This window comes from Homalodisca vitripennis, chromosome 5, assembly GCF_021130785.1.
Source record: "Homalodisca vitripennis isolate AUS2020 chromosome 5, UT_GWSS_2.1, whole genome shotgun sequence".
In the NCBI taxonomy this organism is placed as follows: domain Eukaryota; kingdom Metazoa; phylum Arthropoda; class Insecta; order Hemiptera; family Cicadellidae; genus Homalodisca; species Homalodisca vitripennis.
This window is the reverse complement of record NC_060211.1, coordinates 166,464,930-166,477,742: the sequence shown is the minus strand read 5'-3', so window position 1 is coordinate 166,477,742 and position 12,813 is coordinate 166,464,930. Positions and strand designations below refer to the sequence as shown.

General features: G+C 34.7%; 1 protein-coding gene across 1 annotated transcript in view; it reads right to left on the bottom strand.

The window, feature by feature from the left end:
• Positions 1-2,597: 2,597 nt before the first annotated feature.
• LOC124363697 overlaps positions 2,598-12,813 on the bottom strand; it is a 40,008-nt gene continuing 29,792 nt past the window's right edge. The window contains exons 11-13 of the mRNA XM_046818959.1: positions 12,481-12,611; positions 11,318-11,322; positions 2,598-3,081 (exon numbers count right to left, since the gene is read on the bottom strand). Coding sequence (XP_046674915.1) covers positions 2,598-3,081; positions 11,318-11,322; positions 12,481-12,611 — 620 coding nt within the window. The remainder of the gene's footprint in view (positions 3,082-11,317; positions 11,323-12,480; positions 12,612-12,813) is intronic.

The following is a 12,813-nucleotide window of genomic DNA, read 5'->3' as shown; positions in this document are numbered from 1 at the left end:
AAGATAAAAATAAGCTTATAACATTACTACATTAGCCGTACGAGTAATAATGATGACAGCGATAAAATCGCAGAACAAACGAGTTGGAAAACAAACTGAGTAAAATCATATGAGATTTGATCACGTGACGTAGTAACACGTGCAGTGAGGTTATCTTGTTGGATTTGTTGTGTAGACTTTGATTTCGTTTGTCGAATCCTTTGTGTTCCTTTCAATATAGAGACGCAAAAGGAATCACTGTTTGAATGGCATCCTGAGATACGTAAAGCACTTTGAAGATATCCTCATCCTAGAACCGGTTCCGAATCATCCCGAATTAAAAGGAATGTGGGTCGCAGCTCTAAAATAGGATAGGAATCACAATATTCGAAAATTAGAATGGCATTTAAATTAATTTGAATGTTTGGCATGAGTTGCTTTGAATCCTTTAAGAGCGGGAAGCACTGGGATCTAAGAGAGCTACTTTTATTATAGACCAACCACTAGGTAACGTGAATATCGAAAATATCAATTTTATTAAAGTAAAGTAATTTCTAACCTCAAATTCCAGTAGGATGGAGCCCCAAAGTCAGATAATATACATGGTTTACGCACTTGTGAGGTAGCATGGGTTACACACAATCCGTTACATGCCCAGAACTATTGATCCTTTTCCTATAATAGATGTGCGGAGTCCAAGCCTCAAAAAGTTCGCGCACTCAAAATTAATGATTTGGAAGCGTCGAGTAAAAAGAACGACTCAATACTTTTTAACAGAATATGTTGTAAACAAGAATGCCTGTCTTGCAGAATAATATCTTAACAAAAACAAATGGACGTTGAGGATGAATACCTGGCATCCGAATGAGAGATGAGCAGTTGCAAGTTCGTTATCTCTTAGCGATAAGACGTTTGACTTGGATGTTTTTACTGATAACGCCGTAAAACAGATGCTTAGCAGCCATTAACCCTTAAAACCGAAATAGGACACTTTTGACTCGCCAGGGAAATAGCGGTATGTCAGACCGCCCGATGTTTTCGCCAGAGAAATACCGGTCTGTCAGACCGCTAGTATTTGTTTTTTTTTTTTACATTGGAAAAGCCTTTAAAGTTAAATCTTATCATTAAAATGCAAAGCTTAGATAATTAAAGAATGTTATACTTATTATCATCAAGGGTATTTTTGTTGGATTTGAACAAAGGAATAATGAAAAAAATGACACTTTTTCACATTAAGTTTGGTTTATTGAACATGGTATACGTAATAAAAAGTAGCTTAAATAAGAGTAATCAGCACGAAAACTTAATATTCCTGGATGAATGATGAACACATCATTTCTACCTTGCACAATTTAGGCACACTTTGCGGGAGCATTCCAAAACAAATGGCGTTCTCACATTCAATGCATTTGTATTGGGTTTTTTCTTTCTTTTCATAAGGGCATATGCTGCAGGTTTTTCCTCTTTTGTAGGCGATCGTCACGCACTTCTCCTCGCTCCTGTTCTTGTCCAAGAACAGAAAGAATGGTCTTTTTCAGGTCTGCTCTCAAGTTAGGCATTTCTAGTCGTCTTCTAATATGAGGCTCTACTAGTTCAAAAGCCAGCTGCTTTATAAACTGAAATCTTGTCAAAACTGGACTTCCCCGATAGCAAAGAAACAATATGAACGCGTTAACACTGGCAATATTAATTATGGCATAAAATACTGCCATTGGCCAACGACGAGTCTTTCGATTACTCCCATAGATAGATGTCTTCATATCTAGGGTATCAACGCCACCTTAGTCTTATTGTAGTATCCTACAATTTCAGGCTTATTTATTTCAGAATTTGTCTCAATATCGTGGTGCATCGAGGGGAGGAAATAAGAAGTACGGCCTTATTTTTCTTCGGCACAACAGAAAGTAACGTTGTGTTATTGTGGAAAGCATACAGCGAAGATCCCACACGTCTTTGCCTGTGAGGTAAAAATTCTGGAGGAATCTCTTTTTTGTTTTTTTTAATAGTGCCAACAAATGTTAATCCCCTTAGTTTCAATTGGTCAACTAGCTCGATGGAAGTGAACCAATTGTCAGCAGTAACATTACGATTGGTTCTTTCTATATGCTTTGTTAATTTTTATGACAGTCTGCGTACTCTTCAGTAGTTGTTGTTCATTCTCTGGTGAGACCAACACTGTAACAGTTTTTACCAGTGTAAATAAAAGCATTACAGAGATACGGAACTACCTGAATCGGCCATACAAAAGATTTTTATGCCATATTTTGCTGGTTTTTTGGGGCATATACTGTTTGAAACGGCATTTGCCCCTAAAAGGCACAAGCATCTCATCCACAGTTACATTTGCTTTTGGACAAAAACAACCCCCTGCCATTTGAGATTAGTTGATTGAATAAATCAGATATTGCTGCTGCCTTATCTTCTGCCTTGCGCTGTTCTCTTGTCGTGGAGTCGTCAAATCGTAGACAAGATATTAAAATCTCAAACCTTTTACACGACATTGTAGCTAAAAATATTGGTCGCCCAGTAGGATCTTTGTTGAACAGAGATCTCATATCTTCATGTCCAGATTTAAATATTGAGGTATAAAGAAACAACCCTAAAAGAGCTCTTACCTCTTACTTGATCACAGGATTGTAATTATACTTTGATGTGTGGTCACTTATTCTTCCTCTAAGCTCCGTCAGCTTTCTATTGGTTTCCTCCTTCACTATAGTATCTATCATACTATCTGTGAAGATCAATTTCCAAACGTCCTTTTTGGTTGGATTTTCGCCCACAGCTTTAGCCTCAGCAGTAAGACCAGACAGCCCCCTAATAATATTGTGAGCTGGCGTTCGCGATTTTCTTGGAGGCTCAACAGTGCTCCACTCATATCCGTTTTTTCCATGTAAAACTTGTGGCTGCGAATCTAGGTAGTTATCTACAGTGACAACACCTACCGCATCCTCCAGCATTATATCTTCATCATCACTGGAGTCATTGTAGTCACAATTGGAGCTGTCGCTGTCTGATGGAACATAGTTGGGATCTTGATCCGAATCGTCAGCTTCTGAACTAACATCAGAAAGGTTATCATCATCGTTCAAGAGTCTCTGGATCCTGGTATCGAAGTCCAATCACTTGCTAAAATCCTTTGGTCACAACTTGATGAAGGTTGTTGATCCATAGTGAATGAACCAGACCTTTTTCCACTACTTCCACTATTTCACTATTTCCACACCCACTATACAAGTCAATTTACAAGTATTTACAAATGTTCACTCTATTAATACATGTCAAGTAAAGATAAACAAAGAAATAAGAAAAGTTCAAAATGTATTTTGAGCTCATTCCAGAAATATCAGTATGTAAGACCGCTAAAACGGGCAGCGCGTAAGAGAAATACCGGTATAAGAGACCGCCAGACTTTTAAAAGACACAACTAACTGGCTTCACAACTGGACTGGAACTGAGCGGGGGAAGAGTGTTGATCGACCGAAAAAAGAGTGGGGGGAAGGTACACAGGCGCGTACGCCTCAAGGTCAAGTAGTACTACCAACATTCACAAGTCAAAATACCCTAGCGGTCTCCAAGACCGGTATTTCGATTTAAGGGTTAACAATGTAAAACATTGTATGAAATTGTTTTGAGATTAAACAAGAGTATAGATAAAAAGTTTAGTCGTTGGCGAATTACATGAATTCAATAGTTTAAGATATTCAATTAAATATGTTCTGAGATTTTACGATTAATCTAAAAAAGAATCACGGGAAAGCTATAAAGTTATAGAACAAACAGGGTTTGCAATAGGAAAAGAAGATAGCAGTGAATTGTCCTTTTGAAACTCCATAACATTAAGTTCAGTTTTAGTTGTTTCAGGAATAAAAGAAGCTCTTTCAGCTGAAGAAATATAAGGCCAGAATAAGCATATATTTGCCGATACAAATTTTAAATACACTGCTTCCTCAATTTAACGCTAAAACTTATATTAAAACAACAGGAACCTTGTTTTTACTCACTTCCTGTTCGTGTATTAACATGATCATACTTCATCAGGAGTGTCAGTTAAAAAATTAAAATATACTTTATGACTAAATCCTCAAAATTAATATTTTGATTGACTTGAGCAAATTACTGATTACGAAGTTTGTATAAGTGTTTAAAATCTGTAATGTTTTACAAATGTTTAGTAAGTCTCGGTATCTTAAAACAGTCCGATTAACTTTCTAAAACTTTTTAAGGCGAATGGGGGAATATTAAACAGATAATACATTATACAATAATGAGAGCTGATCTTTGCCAATAAAAAATAAATATTGTTTTTTAAATGTTGGTTTTATATTAATGAGGACAAAATTGTAAAACTATAGTTTAATAGTTATATAAATTATCGTAAAGAAAGGATAATATGATTTCGTACGTTTGTTATAGTTTTAAGTAACAAAACAAAAATTGTACGCAACGTTTCGAGGATTAAATCCACCCTCTTCGTCAGGTGAGACGATAATCGGTGCACGAAAACTAGAACGCGTGGCAATAGACTGCTATTAAAAAAGAAAGAAAGGATGAAAAAGAGAAAGACAAATGTAATGAAAAGTATTTTAAACATCTGGAATTCGCTATGTAACGCTACTTTAATGATGTATGCACCACTGATTTTACACTCAATTAAATGTGGAACGGAACTGATTTCCTTAATATTCTCTACAATCATTCGTTATGTAGGAAATTTTAACTAGCAATCATTTGTCCTTTCCATTTAAACAAACGTTACATAAGCTTCATTATGAATAATTATTCAATAAAACAATAAACAAATAAATAACACCGCTTAAGCGGCAACAACTTTCTTTTATACAATACCTCATAATATCCCTAAACCACGTTTGGCCATTTTTATTATTGCCAACCATAACAAGAATTTCCCGTCTTTCTATTTTTCCCTCCCGAAGAACTCGCCGTGCCGACCTATCTTACTGTATCATTGGAAATAAATCATTTTCACCAGCAACCCTATATTTACAGTCTTAAATCTGAAAATTTCAATCTCCATCGTCCCAAATGCAAATGTGGACCCTGTTTCTCTTACATCCAAGATCAGGATTGAAATTTTTTACTAAGGAGGGGAAAACGGAATTTAGTATTTTGTACTACAGCATTCTAAAGTGTTTTACCATCCACTTTTACACAAATAAAAAGTGGAAAACAATATACATATTATTGCTAATAAATTAAAACAATAATTTAATATGTTTTACAAAAACTATCGAAAAACTATGTTATCTAGGAAATGATCCTTCCGGGTGTATGAAGAACTTGCCAACCCACTTCTGGCTTTACCAATCTGGCCAGTGAACTTCGTCGAGGTATTTCAAAAATTAATTTTTGTACTAAGTTTGAAATTTGTTTCAGCGTTTCATTCGCTAGGTCATAGTGATCGAACAATTCTTATGGGATTTACACGTAATCGATACATCCATCGAAAATCGTTCGGAAAAAAATTGGTATAACAAAAAGTGTAGGGAATGTCATATGCATTTCAAAAAAACTTTTTATTTTTTCTCTAGGTCTATAAATAACGGAGTTGTGAGTTTTTAAAATTCCAACGGCTTTCACATAGAAACGGATTGGTGTACCAAGCTCACCAACGAACTCAGCTGAGATCAATAAATTTGTGTACCAAGTTTCAACTTCCTTATGTCGTGTTCGGTGAAGTTAGCTATAGATTGCAACAGGCGGATATGTTATACAAAATCTACACAATAAACGGATAAAGAACTTTGTGTAACACAACAGAATACACAATTTAACACTTTGTATCGTGACCTGCTGAGTTACGAGCACACAAATCCAAGTTCCCCGTTATTTGTTGACTCTAGACGTTAGTTTATTCCCGGCTGCGGGGATCATAATTAATTCTAATCTTATCGTGCTTGACCTCCCTTAATTTAACGAAGCACAGACTGAACAATAGTGATCATATCAATGTAACATAAGTTAGGCTATCCCTCGGGTTCAAAGACGAGCCTGAGCAAGATACAGTTTAACCTCCGGAGATAAGTCGCGTTTTGCTTGGAGCGGTTGAAACGATCACGCTTTCTAGAGTGTTTGTGCTCTAATGGATTGAACTTTAGCGTCAATTTAAACTTTGGCTTAAGTTGGTGACACATTTGTGCTGCGTTGGGTTTTTTGTTGAAAGCTGTTATAATGAATTGGAATAAAAACAAAAATCTATTGTTCAAAGACATATACATGCTTAAAACATAATCATTAAATAGTTTTTTGATCAAATATTTATTGTAATTGTATATTTTTAGACAATGAATATATTAATATATATCATTCGTAAATTTTGTTTTCGGAGAATAAACGATTTTGATTTGATTTTTTATTATATCATAACTATGTATTATATAGTAGTATATGTTATAAATACCATAACCTAAAATATTAATTGCTAGTATAAAAAACAATGTCAACAAAACGTTAAAAAGTGATAGACTATCACGCATCTGTTAATGGCCCAGGCTAAGGAGCCTAGTCCAACAGCTCGTTCACAGAGTAAAACGGATGTTTTAACAAGTACTGCTTTAAATTCTTTTTAAAGGATGTCGCAATTGAAGAAGTTGTCATCCTATACGGCAGAGCATTAAATATTTTGGGACCAACATATGACGTGGATCTTTTGAAGATGTTGCTGGGGTGGTGCAGAGTGATGAGTGAAATCTCTGTTTCTGGTGGAATATGTAGAGAAAAATTGCAGGTTTTTGAATGTATACATTGAGACATAAAATATAAACAGTGAAGCCAAAGTCAAAAGGTTTTCATTAGTGAACACTGCCCGACAACTGCCACGACTACCCAGGCCACACATCACTCTAACAGCTTTCATTGCAATTTAAAACACTCCCAACAGAGTTAACTGGGGCCGTTCCTCAAAAGATCAGGCCATACGTCAGAATAGGAACAAAATATCCAAAATAAATCAACCTTAGCGTCTTCTTACATACAAATGGGGACAAATATCTCAATAAAACATTCTTAATAATGTTAATACAACGAATAATTCACCTTGATAGGGAAACTGGGTGATTACTTTGTTTACTTACCACGTGTCCCAATTCATTTTATCTCAATAACCAACAAAATGATAAAAATTCAACTTATCTATGTCATTTGCGCTTGGATGAACGTTGTTTTGAAGTTTTTCAGATTGTGAGTGGCTCAATTCGATAACGCTCCTGATAAGGATCCACATTCTTTGGTCACTGACTGGAGAAAGAGATTAGATAAATGTTGTAAATGCGTAAATAACAGGTAACCACATACCGGTAAATGTAAAATAATAATGTTTTGTATTGCGTCAGACAATATACATTGTATTAAAATAGTCAACTTCGTTAAGAATGTAATATTTTTCAGTCATACGGTAAACAGAAGTCACACCCAAACATACGAAGATCCATTCAGACTCATGCAATGTCGAATTCTATCCAACTTTATGTCATTTATGTTTGTTCATAGGCCTTCATTTGTGTGCCATAAACGGTTCTGTAGTATACAATGCTTCTTAGATCAATCCTTGTTTTAGACGCTTTTTAACTACTTTAGGCATTGGGGCACTTTTAATAGAATTTGGAAAAATGTGGACAAATTGAACTCCTGCCTGTTCTGTGTTTCACAGTCCGGTAGTTATCTCTGCCCCTAGTTTCATAGGTGTACCAGAGTACATCACTGGTTTTTGTGTTATAGCATTTCGATTTGTTCTTTGTTTGAAGTTTATTTTTGACGATGGAAGGATTGTGAAGTATGCAGGATTTTTCCGGGCATTTGCCATCGTTCAGTGAAACAAAAAAATCAGTAACATTACGTTTCGAGATCTGCAATCTGAATCTCTTCTTCAGGTAAATAACTAACCTACATAATTATAAACTAGGTTAAAATAAACAAATCATACCAAAAAAAGTTTGGTTAACCAATAAACTTAAACGATTTGTTTATTTTAACCTAGTTTGTAATTATGTGGTTAGGTTAGTTATTTGCCTGAAGAAGAGATCAGATTGCAGATCTCGAAACGTAGTATTACTGATTTTTTTATTTCGATTTGTATCGTAAATTTAAGTAATGTTAATTATGTAATCATAGATTGTTGAGTGACAAATTAATCACTAGCGTGGCCTACTAATATGCACTGGCACTGCATAAAATGCTGCAAGTGTATCGATGTAGTACATCGAAACAAATCGGTTATTTTTATATATCGACTAGCTGTTACCGCAGCCAATCGCGCATAATTGCTTTTACTAAGTAATATAAGGACTTCGGTTCTTAAGATTTGCGTGCGAAGCCGGTGGGTAATACAATTGAACTAATATTAGACCATCGTGGACAGGAGTCAAAAAGTTGGAATTCATTAGCGAACATACAATGTAATAAATGATGGCGCTCAAGGTAATTTTGAAACGAAAAATAGGCATATTTTAGGTATATATTATTACAGTCTAATGATTATGAGCTTCAGATGTTAAGCGAAATTGCGTATGGTTTTTATTTTATTCACTTCTGGATTAAATTAGTTATATCTCCGATGCCACGATTGAGCTTGCTTTGTTGTCTCGATCGAGAGAATATGTACACACGGAGTTTTGAGAAACCATACTTCTGTCAAAAAAAAAACAACTAAGGTTGATTTTATAACATTCTTTATATTTGTAGCCAACGTAAGATAGTAATTATGATATCTGCATTGCTCTTCTGATCAAGCATGAGCATGGTTTATATTAAATAAATATTGTAGTTAAAGGTGAATTTTTACGTCAAATTTGAATTGTATTATCTGGATAGTAAAAGTCTATGTTTAACACAGTGAATTGCAGAAACAGTTTAAACAAAATTTGTCGTTTCTCTTAAGCTTACTCTATGCTTTAAAACTATAAGTGTAAAGAAATTTAAAAAATAGTAATTAAATTATATATAAATATATTTTTTTGTCGCATTATATATGTTTTACAAAGAACAGCTGATTAAAAATTTGAAAAGACTCTTTCACTTAATAACATATGTTTGCTGCAATGCATTTCTTACGGGTATTTCTGTAAACCAGTGGGGCGGAATCCTGAATCGGGAAAGGGATAAAAAGTATCCTATAACCTTCTACAGATCAAGACGAACAAATTAAAAAAAAATTAGGCGAATCCGTCCAGCCGTTTGTGAGTGATGCTGTTACACACGAAACAGTTTCATTTATATATATATATAGATACTAGCTGTTTCCCGCGGCTTCGCACGCGTCTCTTAAGCTTTGCCCGTATATTTCTTTGCCTTCAAATAGTGTTTGGATATTTTAATATACGTAAACTACTGTGTTGTAATTGCAGTTTATAATGTGCAGGCGCTTTGATAACTTTTATATCTTGCAGTACAGCCTGGTGGTTAGTTACATCAATGGGCATTGCGTATAAACCTTCTACATAGAAAAATACAAATTTTCATAGTGATCGGTCCAATAGTTTCTGAGTCTATAAAGGACAAACACACAAACATTCATTTTTATATATATTATGTTTGATTGCAGAAACAGTTTAAACAAAATTTGTCGTTTCTCTTAAGCTTACTCTATGCTTTTAAAACTATAAGTGTAAAGAAAATTTATATATAAATATATTTTTTGTCGCATTATATATGTTTACAAAGAACAGCTGATTAAAAATTTGAAAAGACTCTTTCACTTAATAACATATGTTTGCTGCAATGCATTTCTTATGGGTATTTCTGTAACCAGTGGGGGCGGAATCCTGAATCGGGAAAGGGATAAAAAGTATCCTATAACCTTCTACAGATCAAGACGAACAAATTTAAAAAAAAATTAGGCGAATCCGTCCAGCCGTTTGTGAGTGATGCTGTTACACACGAACAGTTTCATTTATATATATATTATATAGATTGAATATCGATAAAATGCCAATATCTTTCAGTCTGAATATCGTTTTTTGCATCTACTGCTACACGACAGCGGTTATCTGAGCCAATGACCATGAGCGAAGATTGCTTCAGCGCTCCTAGCAAAGCGAGGTACGAGATTCGCGCCACGGCGCGACAGGTCGGGACGGCGCGGGCAGCTAATTTAGGAAAATGACAAGGAAGATCTCCGCATCAACTCGTTGTACAGGAGATTGCCGGAGACATTGTGGTCGAGGCGTGGAAAACGAATAATACGATGTTCAACACAATTTAGTGTTTGCTCACAAAGTAAATGAGATCCATATATTTTTATCTCGGGTAATTAAGACCGCTTTGATCAAGATTATTAATAACCTGAAGTAATTCTGGAATTAAAAATTAGCTACAAAAGATCCAATCATTTTATTTTAAATCCTTTTTTTTAAAATCTTGTCAGGACGAAACTAGTAGTGAACTGGAATAGGAATTAATATTAACCGTGCTGAAACTCAAATTTAGAATCAGATGAGTAGTAATTTAATCAATTTTACGTTGGATATATCAATAAATAAATTAGTAGTTTTAATTAAAAATTTAGTATATATATTTTAAACCAGTATTTTTACCATATATTTTAGTCTTTTTGCTACGATTGTTTGGCGTTAGAAGTTTTTTACCGTGTTAAAGTTAACGTAGCTAATAGCAGAATATGAGTTCATGTTGTAAATTTTGACAGCTTTCAAATCGGAGCATAAGTAACCTAACTTGCAAAATTCCATAGCCAAGGAAAAAGTCTGCAGAGGCAAGGACATATCCAGACGTTGCGATATTTCGGACATTTACGTCAATAATAATATGAGTTAACTTAACTGATCGAACAGCTAGAAAACAAATGAATGTAAAACACTACTGTATTAGAGAAGCGGTTCGATATTTCCCTTATCATACCTAATGTTGTATGTTATTGTGGTTTATATTTCCCTTTAAATCTCTCCTAACAGATTTTTTCATTTACGTCAATTATTTTTAGTTCAGATCAGATGTTTATATAACGGTTTAATTACGATTCGGTAAAGCTGCCCATTATACTTTGAAAGCGCTTGGAAAACATAAACATGCGTGACGCGCTTTTCCCATTGCATACCATATATCCATAGTCCGCTGGGGGGGGGGGTGGGGGGGGGGGGGGGTGGGGGGGGGGGGGGGTGGGGGGGGGGGGGGGTGGGGGGGGGGGGGGGTGGGGGGGGGGGGGGGTGGGGGGGGAAATGCACTCATCAATTAACAAAAATACCTAAAAATTCCTTTGTATTAAGTGGAGATTCTAATTAAAATAGTTTTATTCTTCTGCAAGGCATAATGACCCTGAAAATATCAAAATAATTTGAAGTAAACGCACTTGTGAAACATAATTATTTACATCTCCTAACCATAAATTCATTTCTTAGTTTGTTATCTGAAAAAATCTAATACAAATAATATAAATTAATATGCATCCTGATCTAGACTTACATTTAAGGTTTGCTGTCCTCACAGCCAATACACTACTAACGAGAATGGTCAATGATGACAAAAAAAATATTAGTTTTATCAGCCTAAAATTGGTTTTAGTTTTTATAAAGTGGACCATTACAAATATTAAGCAGTTTTTAGACTTTTTAAAACTGTTAATTTTTATTAAAGCTGTTAAAACTTTATTTTTTGTTTTGTGCTTAATGTTAACAAGCAACAAAGTCATACTAGACAACCTTTATTTTGTGTTCGACTTGAAATTATAGAAATTTTTACTGTGTTCGACAAAGGGTATACCTTTTAATTTTGTACCAAACTACAATAAAAACTGTCAACCCACTCCATAGTATGTTTTCAATAACATAAAGGGTCACGCAAAAGTCAGTGGCCATCCCTGTCATTTCTAGGACAGTTTGACTTATTAAAAGTAACAATTTGGGGATCTTTGTGGGTTAATAATACCTACTTTTTGGAGTATCAAAATATATTAGGGAGCAGCCCCTTGAAGACTGGCTCTTCGTACAAAAGACATGGTTTTCTTCAAACATGAGTGGGATTCGTTTCATGCCCAATTTAATGCCGAGACTTGAAAATGTGTAGGTACTGAAAAATATTCATTCTTTGCAACCTAAAAACCGCCCAGCCCCTGATTTTTATTCAAATCCTCCAATAAAAGACTGGGAGACAATGGATAATACTTTTTCCCCTTGTTTGATGTCACCATCTTCAAAATGAGTGGGTAATTTTAAAAAACTGATATCAGTTATGCGTTTTTTTTTTTTACCTGAAAGACCCCTACAATCTAAGTTTCATGCAAATCAGTTTGTAAATTGCTAAAATCCCCATTTAGCGGCTGCCATCTTAGAATGGTGATAGCAACTTATATTTTGATACCAAAACAATATTTTTATTTCCTTTCCAACAATGTGTCACATGTGGGAGTTTGCCATTTAAAAATTTCATATTGGGTTGCCCTAATTATCAAGAATAAATTGATTAAAACATTTTCTCTAATTTGTGTATTAGCCTAGACGAAAATGATAGAAATTATATAATTTTATATTAACTCACATCAAGGCTGTTGGAGGTACAAGTATTGCTGTTGTTCATTAATGTTTTGGAAGTTTTACATTCCTGAGTGTCATAATTAGTTTCAAAATACCTTTTTGATCCTTTTTTCAAACACTCACTGCATAATGACCCTGATGGAAAAGCAAAAACGCTGGGAATTACTGAGAAAATAAATTAAAATTCAAATGCTTGGTAATATTAAAGTACATCAGTTACTTTAATTCTAAATAAGGTTCATTATATGCAAGAATGTAGCCAGGAAAAAATTTTTGGGGTCCAGAAAACTGATATTTTCCCATAGTGGACAAAGAGAGTAAGGCCCCATCTTGTTCC